The sequence below is a fragment of the Cupressus sempervirens genome, chromosome 7, assembly GCF_028749045.1.
Source record: "Cupressus sempervirens isolate cs-2001-9-10 chromosome 7, ASM2874904v1, whole genome shotgun sequence".
Classification (NCBI taxonomy): Eukaryota; Viridiplantae; Streptophyta; class Pinopsida; order Cupressales; family Cupressaceae; genus Cupressus; species Cupressus sempervirens.
This window is the reverse complement of record NC_143124.1, coordinates 719,703,611-719,726,028: the sequence shown is the minus strand read 5'-3', so window position 1 is coordinate 719,726,028 and position 22,418 is coordinate 719,703,611. Positions and strand designations below refer to the sequence as shown.

The window sequence follows — 22,418 nt, the reverse complement described above, 5'->3', positions numbered from 1 at the left end:
GATATTTAATTGCATTCCCCTCCAAAGTTTGGGCCAATTTTAAATAAACATTTAATAATGACTTAGGCCCAATTACAGTTATAAACTTTGTAATTCCCTTCTAGATACATGATACCAAAACCAATTGCTATTGAATTGGACTTAAAAACATTAATATATGTGCTTCTTCAAACCCCACATTGACTTGGGATAATAAATAAATGGCTCCCCATATTATCACATTCATTCAATGCACTTCTAGGTCAATTGTCTCCATTTACTTAAAAACTTTATACTATAACTTTTAATAATTGATTATTAATAGAAGAATCCTTTATTATTAACTAATACCTTGAACTTGAGAAAATAAACTTATCCCACTTAATCAACTGATGAAGTATGCTAATACCAAGTCCAAGTGCATTGCCAAAATTAGCAACATGGGCATAATTGAGGTCCTCATAAAGGTTATTGAGGAGGTTGGCCACAAAATGTGGTCCAAGTGGTGAAAGATGCAATACATGTGTGGGTAGAGCTGCAAAAAAGTTTATGGAGGTAGCCAATAGACATATGTGGACTCCACGCTGCATGCATGCCATGAAGAATGCCTTCAAGGACGTGGAAAATTGATTAGAGTAGAGGAGTGGTCAGTGACGCAAGAGGTGTGCCAATGATTATCTACAACCACCACACTTCACATGCACTTTTCAAGAGCTTTGTAAAGGAGTTCCTGAAACCAGTTGAGTCCAAATATGCATCCTATATCATTCTCTTGGAGAAACCTTGTGATGCAAAAGCCACTGCACCTCATGGTTATGACAAATGATTAGAATCAGTGGGCCAAGGCCAAAATAGAGAAAGGGAAGAGAGCGAAAAAGATTTGAAGAGCGATGCATTTTGGAGCGATGCAAAATACATAGCACCTATCATTGCTCCAATTTTCCAGGTCATTAAGTATGGCAATGGGGATGCACCTACCCTTGGAGAGGTGTATCAGTGCATCAATTCTATGATTAACCAGATGAGGGTTGTTGAGAAAGTGAAGGACTCTACTTTAGCATTCTACAATGAGCACCTTTGGCCAATCATTCAATGGACATGGGACAACTTGAACACTGCCTTGCACATGGCTACTTATGAATTAATTTTGAAGCCATACATGTGTTATCCTGATAAGGTTACACCGATTCAGGATGATGAGGTGAAGGTAGGGTCTTTCAGGTGCATTGATAAGATGTATGATGTTGACACTAGTGGCTAGATTCACACTGAGTGCATGGAATTTGTCACAACTTGGGTTATTTGGATACGACAAAGATGGATATCAGAGCTATGACACCGAAGGACCTGATTTTGTGGTGGAACTATCACGGAGTACAAAAATCAAAGACTACCATACTAGTCATTCAGCTGCTATCTCAGGTTTATAGTTCTTCAGTTACAAAGAGGAACTGGTCTACTTATAGATTCATCCACTCTCTTAAGAGGAACAAAATTACCTTTAAGAGAGCAGAGAAGCTAGTGATTGCACATAGTGCCTTGAGTATCATGGGCAGCAAGACACGTGTACAAGGAGAGCCCAACTGCACCATGGGAAGAAGAACTAAAGGAGTCATCACATGTTAAGAAGATGAGGATGCAATGAGTATAGATGTAAGGTTGGTTGGTGTTCGTTTGGTGTATCTTAACCATGAGAAGAATAGTAGCTCCACTAATGAGGAGTTTTCCTTGAGGGATGATTAGAAGCCTCCCTTCACTATATTTTCATGTTTTGTACTTGTTTTGATATCATGCTACTTATTGTGATCATCTTTGTGATATTTTTGCTACAATAGAAATCTTCCATTCATTGATTCAAAAAATTCATTTGTCAAATTGAAATGTTATAAGCTCAATAATTAGTAATCAATAATATGAAATTCACTGTTCAAGTATTAGTGTTACTATATTTTGTATTTGGCATTTGCAATTTTCCTATTTTACTTCCTATACTATTATACGTCTTTTCATAACAAGTATTTCAAGTATCATATGTATAGTATATATAGCATCGCTCTCCACCTCACACCGTCGCTCCCTCCCCTCCGCCATCCTCAAATTTAGGACCTCTATCCCCCCATCGTGGAAACCTGTCCCAGCTATGTCAATAATTCTATATAGTTAAAGACATAATTCACAAAGGTGAATACAAAGTTTCAAAGAGGTTTTACTACAAGATTGACTACATTATATCATTTAAGTTTGGAACAAAAAGATCATCAAGCAAAGATAACATCGAGGTAAACTGTCAAATACTCATCGTCTTGTCAAAGAAGCAACCATGATTAGAACAGAGGAAAAGATTCAACACAATCAACTCTAGAGCTGCCTGTGAGTAGAGCCTATTTTTAGCTCATTATCACTGTTTTCAATTGAAAAACATATTACAAATGTTAATATTTTCAGTTGGAATATTTATATCCCACTATTTTTAACCATATCTTATCTTGGCTCAATGTACTTTTTTAGGGTCTCTTTTTTTGTCACTATTTGATCTCCTATCATGCAAGAGATATGAGTTCTAATCAAGGTCACCAAGAGACGGGGAGACTTGGAGGTCACTGGTACTGGTACTGCTTCAGCAATTTTTCAAAAATAGGAGACAGAGGTACTTGGAGACGGCAAATTGTTTTTTAATAGTTTTAAGAGTCTAATACTAAATACAAAATATTAATATTGTAAAGCTAAAAGACTTAAGTAAATAATAATAGTAATGTCACATTAATATAGAGTCAAATATTTCAAAACTCACATAATCACATTATTATATCTCATAGTCATACTTGTTTTTCGAATATTGCATGTGATCATCATCATATCAGATTGATAATCGCTGAGATTATCATTACATATTCGAATTTTAAATTCATAAAAGTATAGTTTGATGCTAAATTTCCGATATGCAAACACAAATGAACAAACTTAGTACAGTAAACAAAAACTAGAAATCTATCTAGTACTAGTATGTTGATGGTACTATCATCTACTCCACAAAGTTGTGATCTTCCATCTCAAGGTCTTCAACTATCATGCTATCCAGAAAAATCATCACTCTCCAACTCAGGTTCCTCTAATGGTAGTACAACTGGGAGACTTTAGGAGACTTCAGGAGACTTTGTCATGAAGTCTCCAGCCTTTTTTTAGGGCTCCAGAGACGCAAAAAGTCTCCGAGACGCATCTCCGTCTCTAAAACGTGTCTTTTAGGGGGGAGATGGGTCTCCCCGTAACCGTGGTTCTAATTAGTTTGGAATAACCTTTACCAAAAATCTAGCTGAGGGCTTTCCTAAGTTCAAATTTAGAGTTAGTGATGTAGAATTTAATTTTGTTGTTTACTCCATTGTTCTAAGCATCTCACTTTAACATGATATCAACAGCAAAAGTAATGCACAAGATACAATGCACACAATGTAACATGGAAACCCAATGCGGGAAAAACCACCAACATAAAGACTGCTAGGAGCTACTGTCTTAATCCAGTCTCAGAACAATCTGTCTACTTACAACTTCAAGGGCTTCAACCCTAAGGACCAACAACCCCTCTCTTTTTGAGAGCATCAACACCTTTAGTATCAACTTACATAATCTGAGCTTCAACCCAACAACCTTTCATGAGCGCCAACCCAAAACAACATCAAAAGCCTTATATGAGCAACATCTTAAAACAATTATCCAAATAAAGTTTTACTGCTTTCTGATCAGACATAAGCACAAAGTGATTCATATTCAATGGTTCAACCTTGATTACATGTTTTAAATCTGATATAAAATAATGTCTGAATTCCTGTAGCAAACTGGACCACACAACTCACTGATCAGAAAATTTGTCTTGGAATTTTCTTTTTCGTGATTGACAATTCCTTCATCTTTGTGCTTCTTTAATATTACTAACTATCGGCTGGATAGTTAAAATGCAGTTTGTAACTCACAAACTGACCCTCATGATGTGGCAACTGCAGAACAACTTCCTTCCAAAACTCACCGTAAGCATTCCAAAACAAGATAACTAAAGTAATTTGTCTTTTAGTATCAAACACCCAAACAACTCCCATCATATAAGAGAAAAAGAAGAATTTGTCTTTTATGCCTGACAAAACTTTTTATTACCACAATGTCTTTTATGTTTCGCTTTAAACAGGTATTAAAAACTTGTTCCGATAGACTATTAAAAAAGTCATAGTTCTTCACAAATAACCTGTATGTTTGTCTGCCGGATATCCTCCTTTCAAAACATAACCTTCAGCATTTGTCAGCAATCCTGATTTTGTTACTTACGTATATAGACAAGAATATTTATTTGTCTTGTAGTCTGAATTCACACATGTTTGACAGGTCAACTGCCGCTTCAAATTATTCACCAATTTATTGCTCAAAAATCCATTAGTTCTGTTTGGATTGTAATAGATCTGTTTGTATGATGCCTGATGAATATATTGGCTAACAGCAAAGGACTTTTTATGTGTATCGCTGAGGAGATAGTTTTGTCAGGAGCAACTTGATACAAGAAAAATCAATATTTTCACATTGTCGTGTATTTTTGGAAATTATCAAAACTTTTCAAAAACAAAGTCGCTACATACAGACTTTCATCATTGCCTGTGTGATTATGGAAGAGACATGAAGAACCAATTATTAATTGAATACCTGCAACGATCTGTCCTGATCTATCCATAATATAACAAAGTAGACTCTAATGGAAGTTACTGTTTGTGCTCAAGACAAAAATCCAATAAACATTGTTTACCCAGTCTGTATATGAAATTACCATTATCTGTATTTAATCTTGAGAATACAAATCCTGCACAACAAAATTTCCACTTTCATCATTACTGGGAGTCTGTGCTTCATATTCGGGTTGGAATCAACTCTGTGCTCTGGTTGCTATCAACATGTACTGCAGGTATTTTTGAATGTATTATTTCTGCAAGTTTTCTTAATGTGTTCTTGTCATTAATAACACTACTGTTCAACAAGTGAACAAAAAACTTATGCAATAAACTTGCATTGCGTGCAAACAGTCTATTATTAAAGTATAACAAGTGGCTAACTTTTTTTTATCATTTTCCCATGCAAAGTAGTCTAAACTCTTATAAATAGGTGCTTTTTGTACTTAGCTTAGGTTTGAACAATGTTGATCCATAATTCAATAAGATCTAGTAATGCCTATCTTGCTTATGAATTGTTATTGAAATGTTTTTTAATTATTTGTTATGTATGTTGAGGTAGATCAAATTGGTTTTAACATGCTGCAATCTTTGTACTGCAATTTTTACTCAATGTTCAGCAGTGGCTTTATGTTCGTCTATTAACCTACCATCTGCATTTCTGTTTGAACCTATTGAAACATAATGTGCAGTTGCACTGTCAAAATCTCTGCCTTTAACTGAACAGCATAAATATGTAGTAATTGCAGGGGTTTTTTTCTGTCAAAGAGTTTCCAGTAAAATTTGTACAAATTGTAAATAGCAATTATATATTGTTTAAATTACCTTGACCTTTCTTTATAGTGATCTATTGCTTCTAATAATAAAAGCAATTCTACTCCACATCTATTTCAGTTTATTTTGCACTGGAAAGCGTGATTACAATGCTATCAACTACAATGTTTATCTCAACCGCACAAGACTATACATTCAGAAGAAAACACTGCATAAGGATATATAAAGGTATTGTGCTGTTGTTAGTCTACTTATCAAAACATACAAGAAAACACATGGATGAATAAAACCTGATCAACGAGAATTCCTTGTGAATGCTTGGGAGAATTGTTCATTGAAAATTTTGCAAAGTTTACACCCTTCTCTTCAACAGAATCCCTTTCATATGAAACTTTAACAGATTTCGCTGTGCATGAAACCCGTGCATATCTCTTTATAAAATATTCCTCTTTTTGTACAATGTTTTGCATCACATCAAGAAGCTTATCTTGGTCAACAGTATCAAATGCTTGTGCCACATCACATACTGCAATATATAATTTTGGCAGACCCATGGGAGAATCCTTCATGCTTAAAACAAAGGGCTTAAGTTTTAGATAAATGTCATTGTAGTCAAAGACTGAACACCCTAAAGCATCTGGATTTTTTTCTTTCTCAAATTTTAAACAGTGATGTACATCACAAAGAACTGAATTTATAGATCTAAAAGACACCTTGATTTTAGAGTCAGATCCACACAAATATTCACTTTCCTTGTTTGACTTATCAGAGATTAATCGATCAGAAGCAAAACATTCATGTTTATCATCTACATCTGTATCCTTGTTATCTTTGCTTGGTAAACTATGTAAAGGAACTTGGTCATTTTTCTCAATAAGACCTATTTTCTTCCAACATTTATCCTTCTTATTTTCATCTGATATCAAGAAGTTATCTGCCAATCTAGTTGTTTTTCTTTTTTTAACAGTTTGTCCTGAATCTGAGGTAAGCTGAAGACATATTGTAGATTGTGCACCAAAATTTGCAATCGGTCGGACTCCCTTTTCCTTCGGTAGAATTCTAACACGTGAAAATCCAAGAGACCCCTTCTGTAAGATGTTTGCCAATGATTCAGCATTTAATTGCTTGTAATTGTTTCTGGTAAGACTTTTTACTGCTCCATTCAATATCTTAGCCCAAATATTTTTCCTGTAGTAATATACATTTTTCTTTCCATTCTGTGTTTCAGTAACATAAAAGTGAGCTCGAATCAGTGGAACTATCATGCCTGAGAAAAGCCAGAATATCCAGTTTGCTAATAAATTTTCATGTGAGAATAAATAGTGAGAACCTGTCCCATCTCTGTTTGTATCTCTACAATGATGATATGCTTGTTGCTTACTGTCTTCCAAAGACTTGCAAAGAAATATTGGGCATACTCCATTCCCACTATTCAGAGAAGCCCAACATTCACAAGATAAAGTAGCCCCATTCAACCAAGATAAGTGAGTTGTTTTGAGCTTGTGCAAGCAATGCTGCAGAGTAAAACATTCAAATCTCCTTAGCCTCACAAATTTCCCAATATTGCTTCTTAATGCTCTCCAATTATGCTTGGATCCAAGTAAAGATTCAGGTATAATCCTTCTGCAAACAGCCCATACAAAAGAAACAACTTCTTTATGGGTGCAATATGAGTTAACAAGTTGACTTTGTGAAACATTTGATGATTCATTGGACCTGTGCAAAAATGATTTTAACTGTTCGGAATCACATCTGTCTGTGTAATCATTTTCTCCTGAATTACAATGATCTTCATGCTTTCTTTTCATCCTTAGCCTATGCATGCCAGAATGTTCTAGAAAAGAACAGTTTGTATTCATTTCATAATCTATAGAATCTGAAGCAGTTGAATGCTGAGTTCCTGAGATAATACCATCCTTGAATAAGTGTCTGCCATTTAAATGCTCAAAATAAATAGAACAGCCATTCTCTGCATGTTGATCGCAATTTCTTGATACACTTTGACAACTAGAAGCCAAGTGAACAGCCATAAGATTATTGACTCTATCAGAGGTTCCATTAAGAATGGACAACGTTTCTTTGTCACATATTTCATGGCCTTCCATGAAAGAAAAAGAATCCATTATCTGCATCAATTGAAACCATCAGCATGATAAGCATGCAACAAGAGCAACTAAACGTAATGCAGTACATAATGAGCTGGTATAAATGAATTACACAATTATTATTTCATGGCTGCAACTAGTAAAATGTGGATTAAAAATGCTTGATAGTTCCATCAGAGAAACAGAAAGCGATTTATACCAAAAATTGCTAATTTATCAATTTAAATCGAAGTAATTGAGAGCTTAAATCAGCACAGATATCTTCGACAAGCATTGATCAGGGATTGTTTATTAATTAGTTGATTACAGCTATGACAATAATTAATTTATGCTGAGTACAAACATAAAAACCAACAGATGTGACATCAAGAACAGGAAACTTAACTATTTGGCAGGCATTGGACCTCTGGACTTGAAAGGACATTTAATGTTGATGACTGGAAATCTGTTCAGTGATATAAATTAATGAATTCCTTTGTTATAGATACTGTTGTACATTTCTAGTTTCTGTCTACCACTACACCAATAAGCCAATCTGACATGGTTGGCCCCTGTAAGTTACCATCATAATGCCAACAAGCATCGGTCATGTATATATGATATATACAATCTGTTGCATGATATAGATAAATGAATTCTTGCTGTTGTACATTTATGTTTTTTTACGTGTATGGTTGCCACCAATAAGTCAATCTGACTTGGCTGACCCTGTAAGCTACCATGATAATGCCAATGTGTGTGTGTGTGTGTGTGTGTGTGTGTAGAGAGAGAGAGAGAGAGAGAGAGAGAGAGAGAGAGAGAGAGAGAGATCATTATCCCTTTTCATAGTGAAGGACTCAACAGGCTCCTTGCCTCACTGCATCTTCAATTCACTAACATATCAGACAATAGGGATGAACTTAGCTGAGCAATTGTAATGTCCCCTTTTTGGCACATAAGGAATTCTGAAATCAAATTCATAAATATAAATTTTAGCTTAAGGGAGCTTAATGCAAATTTATAAAATGAGTCAAATTAATATTATAGTGGGTTAAAGGTGACAAGAAGGAAAAAGAGAAAAAGATAACAGATGGAAACTGAAGGGTCGCCATTTTGAGCATAATAGAAGGATGAGGAATTCATTTTCCACATACTTGGATTATTGTTTGTTTGGAAAACTTGAGTTTCTCTTGGAGAAACATTGGAAGAGATTACATCTTCCATTTCAGAACTGAGGATGCCAACCTTCGAACCATTTTCTAGGTGGTTCGGATGTAGCCCCAATTCAACATTTTGGGGGATTCAAATCAGAATTCCCATTTGAAACTACAAGTGCATTTTATTGTTTATTTCCATTCTGACTGTATTTTTATTTTTAAAATTGAACTTGATGTTTGTTACTGCATTGCTGATGTATAATACAGTAAAACATTTTTCTGAGGAATTTGTATGGATTTGCATGTTATGATATTGTGTTGCTGAAAATCATAATACAGTAGTGTAGTGTTCCCAGTTGGGAATGTCCCAATTTTTACCCTTGATTCATAGATCCTATTAAATAAGAATTGTGGAATAACTCGATATATAGCTTTACACATTAAAAAAGCCTCTTAACAAAATAAATCTTGATTCAAAACATTATTCCTTCCATTATGAATAACAAATAATCTCGGTTCCCTTTTCATCTATTTTCTTGATCTCTTATTTCCATTTGAAATGTATCCAGTTTTTCCATTTCTTTCAGATTGATTGAATAATATTTTCTAATCTCTTGTGACTTCCACTAAAGAAAAAATATCATGATCTAAGGGTATTGTAATAATTTATATTGGCTTTCTTCATCCAAATCAATTATTCATTAAATTATAATGGCTTTCTTCATCCAAATCAATTATTCATTTCTCTTTATGTTATATATATATATATATATTACTTCCGATAGAGTTATTGTGAAGCTATTACTCCATAGCTTGATGGATGAAATAAATCTACTGGAACATAGGCTGCTGATTATTAATATTTTCTTTCCTCCTTCAAATGATGTCTTTAGTGTTCATTGATATTTTGATTTAATGTGTTCCCACGGTAACTCTATAACAATTAATGCAATCAGATTTCCACAATCCATAGTAGTTATTACTTAGTTTCTGGATTAGATTGTGTAATGATTTTTCCCATCAACGTTTCGAATCACATTACGTGATCCATCATCAAGATGAAAGAGCAAGAGATGTAAAACAGTGTAAGTTGATGGATCACATAGTGTGATTTGAAACATTGATGGCAAAAATTGTTACACAATCTAATCCGAAAACTAAGTAATAACTCTATAACAAGTTAACATGATCTTTTCAGCAATATACGACCCCTTGTGATAATATAACTGTAAAGTTTACTTACAGATTTCCTTTTAGCTGCTGAATTATGTCTATTTCCTGCAGGTACAGTCAATGCCAATGAAATATACAAGTGCTGTACAGTATATATAAAAATTCAATGCAAAATGATGATAAAAATTATTCAAGATCGGCATCTGCGATGCCTTCGATCTGCACACATTAATCAATTACTATGTTGCAATATCAAGCAGCATATACATTATATATGACGTGGACGGGTACATGGGTTAATGGGCATGTCTCCATTTGGAGACATATACATTCACCGATGTGCCTGATCGGTGTAATGGTCACACCTGATGATTAGTCATAACAAGAACTAATTCTATTTAAGACTTTAACTAAGTCTATTTGCAATTGATAACAATCAAGATAAATACGATTGTTTCTAGAATTCAAATCTGAGATATTACTTCAATAATAACATGCATCGGCAGTTCTGAATGTTACGATCTTCATTAAAATATTCAAACGATATTCATGTACATATACATATCGATATTCTGCATATCGACATTATAAATACATGAGTATGGTCTCATGAGATCAGTGCAATTTTCTGAACCAAAGCTATTTGCCTCAACATTCCCTCTTAGCTAGGGAAGACAAAGTGCATATGAATATTCTCATTATAAGAAGTAATATCCTCAAGATATATATAAGAAAATCAAGTCTCATGATATTCTTATCAATTATGGTGAGTATAAATATATCAAGTCACATGATATACACCATACCAGTTCATGGTATATCCATAGATATTAAGTCACATAATATCCCCCATGAATTTGAACATATTGATCTTCAATAGATATCAAGTCACATGATATCCATCAACATGCTCTTTTAACTAACATGACCTTTCCTTGAATATCAAGTCGCATGATATTCATCATCATAGTAATCTAATAATAATAAAGTCGTCACCTCATATTATCAAAATCAATATTCCATTATAAAAGATTATCTCCTTAAATAATGAACATAGGGTAGGCCCATGAGTCATAGAGTCACACATACGACGAAAGAGTTTACACTTTAAACATCTTTAATTAATTAAACAAATTTTACAAGGTTGAGACTCAATCTCATAAACTTATATTTCAATTAAGCCAAGTTTCTTTCTGAAATGATCAACTTTCACTTTAGGGACAGCCTTGGTGAGAATATCAACAGTTTGATCACCTATATTAATATATTCTAATTGAATAGCTCTTCTTTCCACCATGTCTCTCAGGTAGTGGTAAGGAATCTCGATATGCTTGGATCTATCATGAAATACCAGATTCATAGATAACTTAATACAACTTTGATTATTAAAATAAGCCGTAGTAGGTTTCAAAGGTTCACCGAACAAGTTTGAAAGCAACTTCCAAAGCCACACTGCTTCTTGTGCTCCCATAGTTTCTGCAATATACTCTGCCTCAGTAGAACTTTGAGCAATAGAAGCTTGTTTTCTACATATCCAAGAGATCATGGCTAATCCTAAACTAAAGCAACATCATAATGTGTTTTTTCGGTCTTTTACATTCTGGCCCAATCAGAATCAGTATATCCATGTAATTCCAAGTTGGTATTCTCATATTTAAGTTCATATCCAATAGTACCTTGAAGATACCTCAATATGTGCTTCAAAGCTACAAGATGAATCTCACGAGGTTCACACATGAACTGACTTAATGCATTCACTACATAGCAAATACCAAGTCAAGTATTTATAAGCTACATCAAGGACCCAATTATCTATCTGTATAAGGTGGGATCAACTAGTCTGGATTTGGCACTTGTTTTCTTTAGCTTGTGAAGATTGGTTTCCATAGGTGTAGACATGGGTCGACAGTCCCACATTCCAAATCTTTTCAAAATGTCAATAGTGTACTTCTTTTGATATAGAAAAATATTATGAGACTTTTGATGTACTTTCAAACCAAGTAATGGAGAATTCCTAAATCCTTCATTTCAAATTCAAAAGCCAAATCTTTCTTACATTGATCAATAAGGTGTTCTTCCCCTATAATCAAAAGATCATCAACATAAAGAATTAGAATTAACATATCACCTTTAGTTACTTTGCAGTAGAGATTTGGATCAGACACATTCTTGGTGAATCCAAGACTTAAGAGGTATTTGTCAATCCTTTCATACCAGACTTGTGGAGTCTATTTAAGTCCATATAGAGCCTTCTTCAATTTACACACATGAGAAGCAGCATCATGAGTTACAAATCCTTCTGGTTGTTCCAGGTATACTTCTTCCTCTATCTTTCCATTAAGAAAAGAAGTTTTTACATCCATTTAATGGATTTTCCAACCTTTGGCTACTGTAATGGCTATTACAACTCTAACAAAAGTGTACCTAGCAACTAGTGCAAAAGTCTCTTCAAAATCAATTCCTTCCTTTTGAGAAAAACCTCTAGCCACAAAACGAGCTTTATGTTTTTCAATGCTGCCATCTGCAACATACTTGACTTTGAAGAGCCATTTTGAAGACACAACGGATTTTTCCTTAGGTCTTAGAACTATGTCCCAAACATCATTTTTCAATATAGACTAGTATTCTTCCACCATGGCATCTTTCCAAGCTTGATGTTTAAGTGCTTCAAAAGTGCCAGAAGGTTCGGGATTCAAGCTCTCACATACGAAAGCATTATACGTCAATTTTCTAGGTCTCTTGCTTTCTCGGAAGGTTCCTGAAGGGGCTGCAAATCCATCTCCTTCCTATATTATTTACCTTGCCCAAAGTGGCCTTTTAAAGTGATCAAAACTCTCTTCTTGAGTCTATGGAAGGATTTCAGTTTCAGTTGTAGTCTCTTCAGAAAACTCCCTTTGAATCTCAGGAGCAGGAGTCTCTTCTGGAGATACATTAAATGTATCTAATTCATCGGTGGTTTTGGCTCTTCTGAAAGCAATGTCTTCCTCAAAGATGACATCTCTGCTTAGTTCTATTTGTTTCTATCCAGAAATGTAGACTATGTATCCTTTTACTGTTTCACTAAAACCAATGAGAATACCCTTTCTTCCAGAAGGTTCTAACTTAGTCCTTTTCTCCTTAGGTACATGCACATATATAGGATATCCAAATATCCTTAGGTGACTAATGTTAGGTTTCTTTCCAGAAAATGCTTCTTCAGGAATTTTATTGTCCAAATGTGAGTGAGGACATCTGTTTTGAATATAGATTGTTGTGTTGGATGCTTCAGCCCAGAAAGACATACTCAAGTTTTGATCAAAAATCATGGCCCAAGCAGCTTCTACAATAGTTCCGTTCTTTCTTTCAGCAACCCCATTTTGTTGAGGATTGTAAGGAACTATGAACTCCCTCTTAATCCCAGTTAGTTTGCAGAACTCTTTAAATATTTCAAAAATATACTCCTTCCCATTATCTGTTCTCAGAATTTTAATGTTCTTACCGAAGGAGTTCTCAGTGATAGTTTTGAATTCTTTAAATTTAGAGAGAATTTCTTTAGATTCTTTGCATTTAAGGAAGTATATCCATGTCTTCCTTGAGAAATCATCAACAAATATCAAATATTACAAGTATCCTCCTATAGATGGTATAGACATGGGCCCACATAGATCAAAATGTACTAGTTCCAACACTTCTTTAGTTTTGCTCAAACTATTAGGAAATGGCTTTTAGTGTTTTTTCCTAAGGCACAACCTTTATATGATTCATTGTGAATATGTTTTAACTTGGGCATTCTAGTTACTATCTTCTCCATTGATGTTAGGGCACAAAAGTTAATATGACCTAGTCTTTGGTGCCATATTTCATTTGAATTAGAGGTCTTATGTACAAGTGCAAGGTTTGTCTTAGCACATAGCTCATATAGGAGCCCTTGTTTTACTCCTATTGTTAGAGCCCTTTTAATGGTTGAATTTTTAGGCCATGTTAGTACTTTCCCTTCCATGAAAGCAATTTTATAACCATCATCTTCAAGAGCGGATATAGATATTAAATTCCTCTTAATACCTGGCACATAGAGAACACCAGAAAGTTGAATAGAATTTCCAAATTTCAATTTTATGGTGCAGGTCCTAATTCCTTTTACCGAGTGCCCAGAGTCATCACCCATTGTAACTTCTTCATCTATTTCTATTTCCATGCTTTCTAGGTTATCTTGATATCCAGTGATGTGTCTGGAAGACCCACTGTCAACTATTCATGTATTCCCTTTAGTTGATATTTGGCTGGATAATACAGAATAGAAAGCATATTTCTCTTGTTCATTTCCTTCATTTGACTTCTTAGATTTTGCAAAAGATGCTTGAGGTTTACATCCATCAGGACAATTTATTGCATAATGTCCATATAGATCACATCTAAAGCATTGGATTTTGGAAAAAGTTTTCTTTAGTTTGGATTGTCCTTTTCCATGAAAATTTCTTTTCCTTTTCTTGTTTTTCTTCTTTCCTTTCTTACGAGCATTTGTATTAAGAACTTGAACATCTTCATCTAGGGTTTTGTGTTTTCCCTTAAACATTAATCTCGATTCTTCTTGAAGACAATCTGATCTTAAATGATCCATTTTAGGGATTTTAGACCTAGCACTTATGCCTTGTACAAAGGATTCCCACGAGTTTGGAAGTCCTCCTAATGCTATTAAGGATAACTCTTGATTTTCAATCTCATAACCAAGTGTAGATAACTAATCTCTTAAGTCCATGATTCTCATAAAGAAAGCATTTATAGTTTCTCCTTTATTCATACTTATACTATTCATCTGCATTTTAAGAACAAGTTTTCTGCCAATATTATTGATTATAAATGCATTTTCAAGAGCTCAAAACATACGATAAGCTGTGGTATGTTTTGCCACAATAGGTACTATGTGGTCTCGAACAATATCAACAATTATCTTCATTGCCTTTTCACTCTTCTCAATCCATTCTAATTTTTCAGGATCATTTTTAGGTTCCTCTTTGTCCTCCTTTATAAATGATTCCAGTTTGTTTTCTTTTAACAACATCATTACTCGAAGTTTCCAAGATTCAAAGTTATCAGCACTTCCAAGGTGATGTTCGAGTCTCATTGTATTTGTCATTTTGAAGGGAAAGAGAATTGTTTGTCTCAAAGGAAAAATCTGTTTCAATAAACTTAGTGTGATCTTTCCTTAGCCAAGCTCTGATACCATGTAAAGTTTACTTACAAATTTCCTTTTAGCTGCTGAATTATGTCTATTTCTTGCAGGTACAGTCAATGCCAATGAAGTGTTCAAGTGTTATATAGTATATATAAAAATTCAATGCAAAATGATGATAAATATTATTCAAGATTGGCATCTGAGATGCCTTCGATCTACACACATTAATCAATTACTATGTTGCAATATCGGGCAGCATATACATTATATATGATGTGGATAGGTACATGGGTGAATGGGCATGTCTCCATTTGGAGACATGTCCGTTCACCGATGTGCCTGACCAGTGGAATGGTCACACCTGATGATTAGTCATAACAAGAACTAATTCCATTTAAGACTTTAACTAAGTCTATTTGCAATTGATAACAATCAGTATAAATACGATTGTTTCCAGAATTCAAATCTGAGATATTACTTCAATAATAACTTGCATTGGCAGTTCTGAATGTTGCGATCTTCATTAAAATATTCCGATGATTTTCATGTACATATACATATCGACATGTATATATACATGAGTATGGTCTCATGAGATCAGTGCAATTTTTTCAACCAAAGCTATTTGCCTCAACAATAACCATTGCTTATCTCGCCTCTGCTTACTATCTGACCAATATATAAACAAGAAGACACAGGATCGCTGCTAGAGACTCTAGTTTCAGAGATCTTTGTTGTTGAAGATACTGATGTCATTTAATACTTTGGACCATAGTTCCAAAAATCGCCTTGAAATTGCCGAAATCGCCGATTTGGCGATCAGATTCATGACTCCCGATTTTTTTGGGATCAGAAATCACTGGTGGCAATTTTTTCTTTTGAATTGCCTGAATCACCCAAATCAGCGATTCATGGCAAAAATCGCCAAAATCGCCATCGGGTATCTCCAAAAATCGGTTTGATGATGACTATGAGCCTGAGGCTTGAGCTGGAGCCTTGCTTTTATATTTTGTTTACAGATATTGATACTGAATCATTGATAGACATATGTTTCAAACTTTCATGGATCTTCATCTTAGATTCTTACACACATTTATGATTTGATGTCTTATGGATCATCTTACATACATTCTATGATTTAAATCGTTATGATCATTTGATTTCTATTTACTTCAGCTAGCCTACAATTTACATTTTAGATAACATAGTTACATATGTGATGGAGTTTATGTTCCATGTTTATGTATGTTAAGTTTTAACTTCTATTTGATGATGTTATAGTGTGTTTAAGTTATATTCAATAAAGGGTGCATGAAATAAGTTTTAACTTGTTAAAATCTTTAAATTTGAAAGATTTTTTCAAATTTGCCGATTCATCACCGATTCATTGCCGATTCACGATTCGATTCGGCCTTGTCGATTCCGATTCACGTTACTTTGCTTTGGACAGTGGTTGACCTGTGGTTTGTTATCTCTATTGCGTCACTTTTTATCTTCCCACTTTCATCATTATTTTCATCATATATTCTTCATGGTCTTCTGTATTACTCCTCCGTGGATGTTATAATATTTATTGAACTTTCACCTTTGCTGAGTGGACGGTGTTTCAACTTCTCCTTTCACAGTTGCTGACTGCATGTGTAATCTGGTATGGGTAAATAAGAAGGCAGGAGAATTATGCGATGATCTGTTGTGAAATAATTTCTATTTGCTCTTATTATTGTTGACTCTCCACTTGAACATTGCATCTCTTCGTTGTCTTTGTATTCGTTCCTTGCTAAAATATTCACTTGGTCACTATATCAATATATGTCGGTCGCTTACATTGAAGTCTCTCTATTATATGCATATTATCCATGGATATCTTTATCTTCTTAATTTCAATTTAGTTTCTTCTTATGCTTGTTTAGTATAAGAAATCTATATCTGATTTTGCAAATTCATATATTAAATCTGTATCTTTTCTTCTATTTTTTTGTTTCTTCTTTTTATATCTCTTCTAAGATCTATTCTTGAATGGTCGCGTCCATAAGATCTATTCTTGAATGGTCACATCCATAAGATTTAATTTTTATTAAATAAGTTTAAATCTTTAATTTAAACTTATTTAGTTATAATATACATAATTTTAAGTTATTATTTATCTAATCTCATATTCGATATTATATTAATAATTTTTATTTATTTTTATTTATATCTTGATATTGTTATTATTATTTTATTCAATATTATTATTATTACAATTACAATTATATTTATATTTTCTAATTATTATTAAAATCCATCTTAGACATGGGGACATTACAAGTAGTAATTTTGGAGGTCTTCTATATGAGCATTTCATTTTAATCTCGAAGTTATTGCATGAGGCTTGAGCTATCTGCTTGCATTCTGAAATTTTATTGGTGAGAAAAACTAGGAAAATATCCATTCAGGATATTACAATGGTATCAGAGCATTGAACCTGTCATCTTGTTGAATATAATCGAAAGTTCATCAAAATACATTTAAAGACCAAATATTATTCCAGCCGTCTATAGCTACAGGAAATTTCTTGTGAAGTTATTACTTGGAAAAGATTTATTCCTGTGAATGGTTAAGTGGGAAATATTACTTTAATATGAAGGTGTTTGGCAATATTAATCTGGGCATGAAGAATAATCCTGCGGAAATACATTGGTGGGATCACAGTCTTCGTGAAATTAAATATTGACATGGAGGTAAAGATTGTTGAACCCATCTTTATTATAGCAGATGTCTAAACTTATAATGGAGGCCTTTAATATATTTGCTCAAGCTTGCTAAATCCCATGTTGAATAATTATAGCTGAGGGAGAATGGTATTGGCTGTGGCTATTGTTTACAAAGAATACCTTCCACAGAATGTATTGCTTTGTGTATAGGACTGAATCCGTAAAATTAAGAGGTGGCTGGTTCTTAAATGAAGATGTTATGTTTTGTCATAAGATTGAACTATCAAAATTGTTTTAGACGACTATAGTGTATGAGCGCCGCAAATGGTCATTGTCGTTGTTGGGAGAGTCTGGTTTTGTTGGGAACCTGCAATAAATTAAAGAGGAAACCAAATTATTATAACGCGTCTATTGATGTTATATGGTTCACTTATAAGTTATTGGCAATTTTTGCAGGCCCCTTATTCATATAATATATGCTTGGTAAACTATTTAAAATATTGGCGTTGTCGTGAATAACGGAATGTAAGGTTGAATATTTGTTGTCCTCATATAGTGGGAAGAATAATACTGGGCAATTGTGAATTAGTAGAACAGACGATTATGAAGTAGCAGAAGGGAATAGTTTTGAGAATCACAATATTGGAGAAGCATTACCACTGGCTTGCTGGGTAATGAGTATTTGGTTTAACTCGTCTACAGTTGTTTTGTCATACACAATCTCTTGGAGTGTCGTTACTACTAGGAGGTGTTACATACAATTCCAGTGTCATCGATGATTATTAGGCAAAAACAAAAATGTGGCAGAAAGCAAAGTACAGGATATGAGCAGAACATTATTATTATTCTCAATACTATTAGAGCAGTGAAACCCTGTAAAATTGACCATTGAAACTTTATCAAGTTGTTGAAATTTCATCTGGTTCAATACATTCATTCAAAGTTATATTGTTGAGAGATCATTCTAAGGTCTAAGGCAGGCATACACGCAAGGCATTAAATGTTTTAATTGTCGTGAATGTTTGTGGAGATAAATATTGGGTCTTATCAATTTTGGAAACTGTATAAAGTTGTTCTGCCGACACTTTACAGTTAGTTCTAAGCTAGCAGGACACACACTTGATTTCATCACGTGCAATAAATAAGAGATATTAATTGTCTGTGACCATCCCTGTCGAGCAAGCGAGTGGATTATTCAGGCTTTAAAATTTTGGAATATCTTGTGTCAGGCCTTTGTTTTGTTGAATATATTTATGTTTTCGAGCTTATTCTATTCATTCACGGTATTGGCTGGAGACATTAGGGGGGAACCAGAAAACAGTTCGTATGGGAGCTGTTGAAAGAAAAATCACTCTCAGCATTATGTTGCAGTGAGCAGAGAATCTTGCAGGGTAGTAACAGGTGCAAGACCCCCTCCCCGTTACTAGAGCTTAGCGACTGCAGTATAATTGAATTGAGAATCAAACACCAAAATTTAGTGAGTTATCATGTTGATTCATTGCAGGCTTTAATAGCTCATGACATTATGAAAACGCAGAGATATAATACTATGCCAACCTCCTATTGTTACTAAACAACCTGCATACATTATTTGCCGTGAGTTTTAATGTGGGGTGATTATGTTTGTAGTTTCCATAGTGGCAGAGGTTCCATACAAGACGTTGAATATAAAATACTAATTGACTTGGAATTTAGCAATACAAGGAAGCGTCGGTCTGTTAAATATACTCATCGTAGCGACCAACTGATTTTGTATTGCAAGGTTAAGAACTACTGATACAGAGGATTACTCACTGGGAAGTTTTCCTAAGAATTTTTTGTGAGCTAAGGTTGCAAACTACATTAATTCTGGGAATAATTATTTGGAACCTGAGAATTATTTTGCTAATGCTGGAAGTGGCCTGGTCTGCATATACTATACTTTGGACTCTTAAATCTACTATGAAGAAATCAAGGTGGTGCAGGTTTGGAAAATTAAGAATACTCATCGTATTTGTGGAGCAATCTGGGCAGTTGTATTCTGCAAGAACAGTCTTTGAATGTTAATTGCTTGGCGAAATGTGCTTGATTTAATATCCTGTGCTTTTTGCATATCTGTGAGAATGACTGCATTCTTTGTTGTTGAAATTTATAACCAGCATTCACGCAAGTTGATTGCTAAAATAACAAAACAGAACCACTAGAGGATATTTCGTTGGTATCAAACTCAAACCTTGAGAAGTGTTTGCCCAGATTACAGCTGGAGACAATTAATAGAATCTAAACATTTGTTGAGAGTTTGTATACTGCTATAATCATCAACTATTTGTATTTATTTGGTCCAGACCAGATTTGCTTTAAAGTTGTGCATCTGTGAGAACAGTCTTTGAATGTTAATTGCTTGGCAAAATGTGCTTGATTTAATATCCTGTGTTTTTTGCATATCTGTGAGAATGACTGCATTCTTTGTTGTTGAAATTTATAACCAGCGTTCACGCAAGTTGCTTGCTAAAATAACAAAACAGAACCACTAGAGAATATTTCACTGGTATCAAACTCAAACCTTGAGAAGTGTTTGCCCAGATTACAGCTGGAGACAATTAATAGAATCTAAACATTTGTTGAGAGTTTGTATACTGCTATAATCATCAACTATTTGTATTTATTTGGTCCAGACAAGATTTGCATTAAAGTTGCGCATTTGCCTCCAGAGACAAGTAGTATCTAGTCATGAGAAAAGTACATGACATGGAAAAAGTCAAACAAGATCATGTTAAATTACAGCAACAATTAGCCAAAAATTTCCCACCTGATGCAAGAATTGAATTACTCAGCATATATGATGAGTGCATCAAACTTCCTCCACAAGTTCAAAAGAATTACCCTTCATTGATTACATAGATTTCCATTCAAAGCTTCAAAACAAGGCTGATATGGCAAAGAAGAAATATTATGAATTGGCCTAAGATCTCCTTGCAAAAGACGGGTGCAGAAATTTGTATGAGGAAGACAATAATCGTCTTACTGGTAGTCTTGAAAAAGAAGAGCAGCCAACTGCCACTAATTGACAGCCTTCGCATAATCATGTAGAAGATGTTAAACATGGTAAAGGATTATTGATTGGTAGTATGAGGTAGAGGTCTCTTACAGGGCTTCCAACACTAGTGCTCTTGATGGCCATGTTAATAACACGTTGGAGAAGATTGTCCAATCAACCAATAATAAAGACTCAACATTTTTTGTTAGTGTTGATGTTGATTTTGATTCAAACCTACAGGTCTCTACAAATGATATGGATATGTATGATAAAGCAGTTTCTCCCACCTCACATGCATTTGACTTAGCTCATACACCTACTAGTTCACCTCATTTGGAGTGTCAAATGAAAGTAACTGAACATAAGATTGTTCCAGCTTTATCACACTTTGATGACATTTATGGGATGTTTGAAAAACACCTTTGAAAGGAATAGGTGGAGGGGAGACAAAGGGGAGTTAAAGAGGAATTTCCACAGCTATTAATAATACAAAAAGGGTTGAAAACTATGAAATCAGATTACCTACACCTTCTTTCAGATCGTGATCATCTCCTTGACCCTACACAGATTTAATCGGAAGCACTAATGAAGAAGGAAGTAGAAGTAGATGTATGTATATGTGAGCTCATGAATGCCAAGGACACCCTTGAGGCTACTTCAGTGGCATTTCATGAAGCATAAAATCAGACTGCTGAATTAAATCGGGAATTAGATGTGGCATGCTCTAAATTTGGCCCAACATTTAGATATGGTTGTTGAGGAGGTTGTTAGTGATGCTAGCACAAGGATTGATTAGGTTGGTCAGGATTCATCAACTACCAGTGGGCAAGTTTTACTATATGATGAGCCATAGATGGAGATTGGAGTTATTGATGATGAGCCATAGTGCTCATCACTTTTCATTTGACCTACATGTAGAGGACTTGATGAGACCCAAGTGCGGGTTGACTCAAAGATTGTATCATTCATTCTAGGATGAAAGTCTGCTATCTTCGAAAGATGAATTTAGAGGCTGCAAGTATTTGAATCAAGTGGTGATTGGAGATTACTTATAGGGGACCTAATCAGTTTTTCATTATAGTGATACGTATCCGAATGCCTTGCTTACTTCGATGTCACAGGGGTGTCATGCGGATACAAGTTTACAGGGTGATTATGATGTCAGTTGCACCAGCTAGATTACTTGCAAAGTCGGCACATCCATAAGGGTCTTAGAGAGGTCAATTGTAGTTATGAGGTTGGAGATCCCTTCAGTGGTTTGTATCTCCTTATGGACAATGGATGTGAGAGTTGTTTTCTTTGGGACCCAAGTATTGACAGAAATAGCAGTATAGCTTGGTTGGATTCCACTGATCGACTTCACCAATCCAGGTATGGTGAAGATGAAGTCAAAATTGTACAACAGGAGTTTGACGATCTTCTTGGATAGATTTTGATTTTGATGGATTCCTCTTGTGTGTAGAATTTCGAGAGTTGGTGTGATGTATGTCCTTACACAATTGAGGGAGGCAAGATAGGATGGCTTTCTGAGATGCTCTCTTTTGAGGTGTTCACTCTTGCGACACCTATTTTGGATTACTCCATTATTGTCTGATGGTGGAAAAGTTTATGAGCTAGTCTAGCAAATATCATCCTCTTTATGGGCACATGTCATGTCCCCTTTTCAAATAATTAAAAATAATAATCTTTG

General features: G+C 34.5%; 1 protein-coding gene across 2 annotated transcripts in view; it reads right to left on the bottom strand.

Annotated features, from left to right (window-relative positions):
• Positions 1-22,418, bottom strand: part of TERT (telomerase reverse transcriptase) — a 235,059-nt gene that overhangs the window by 64,838 nt on the left and 147,803 nt on the right. For both annotated transcript variants that reach the window (XM_089792665.1, XM_089792666.1), the window contains one exon: positions 5,744-7,579. In XM_089792665.1, the coding sequence (XP_089648791.1) occupies positions 5,744-7,579 (1,836 nt within the window). The remainder of the gene's footprint in view (positions 1-5,743; positions 7,580-22,418) is intronic.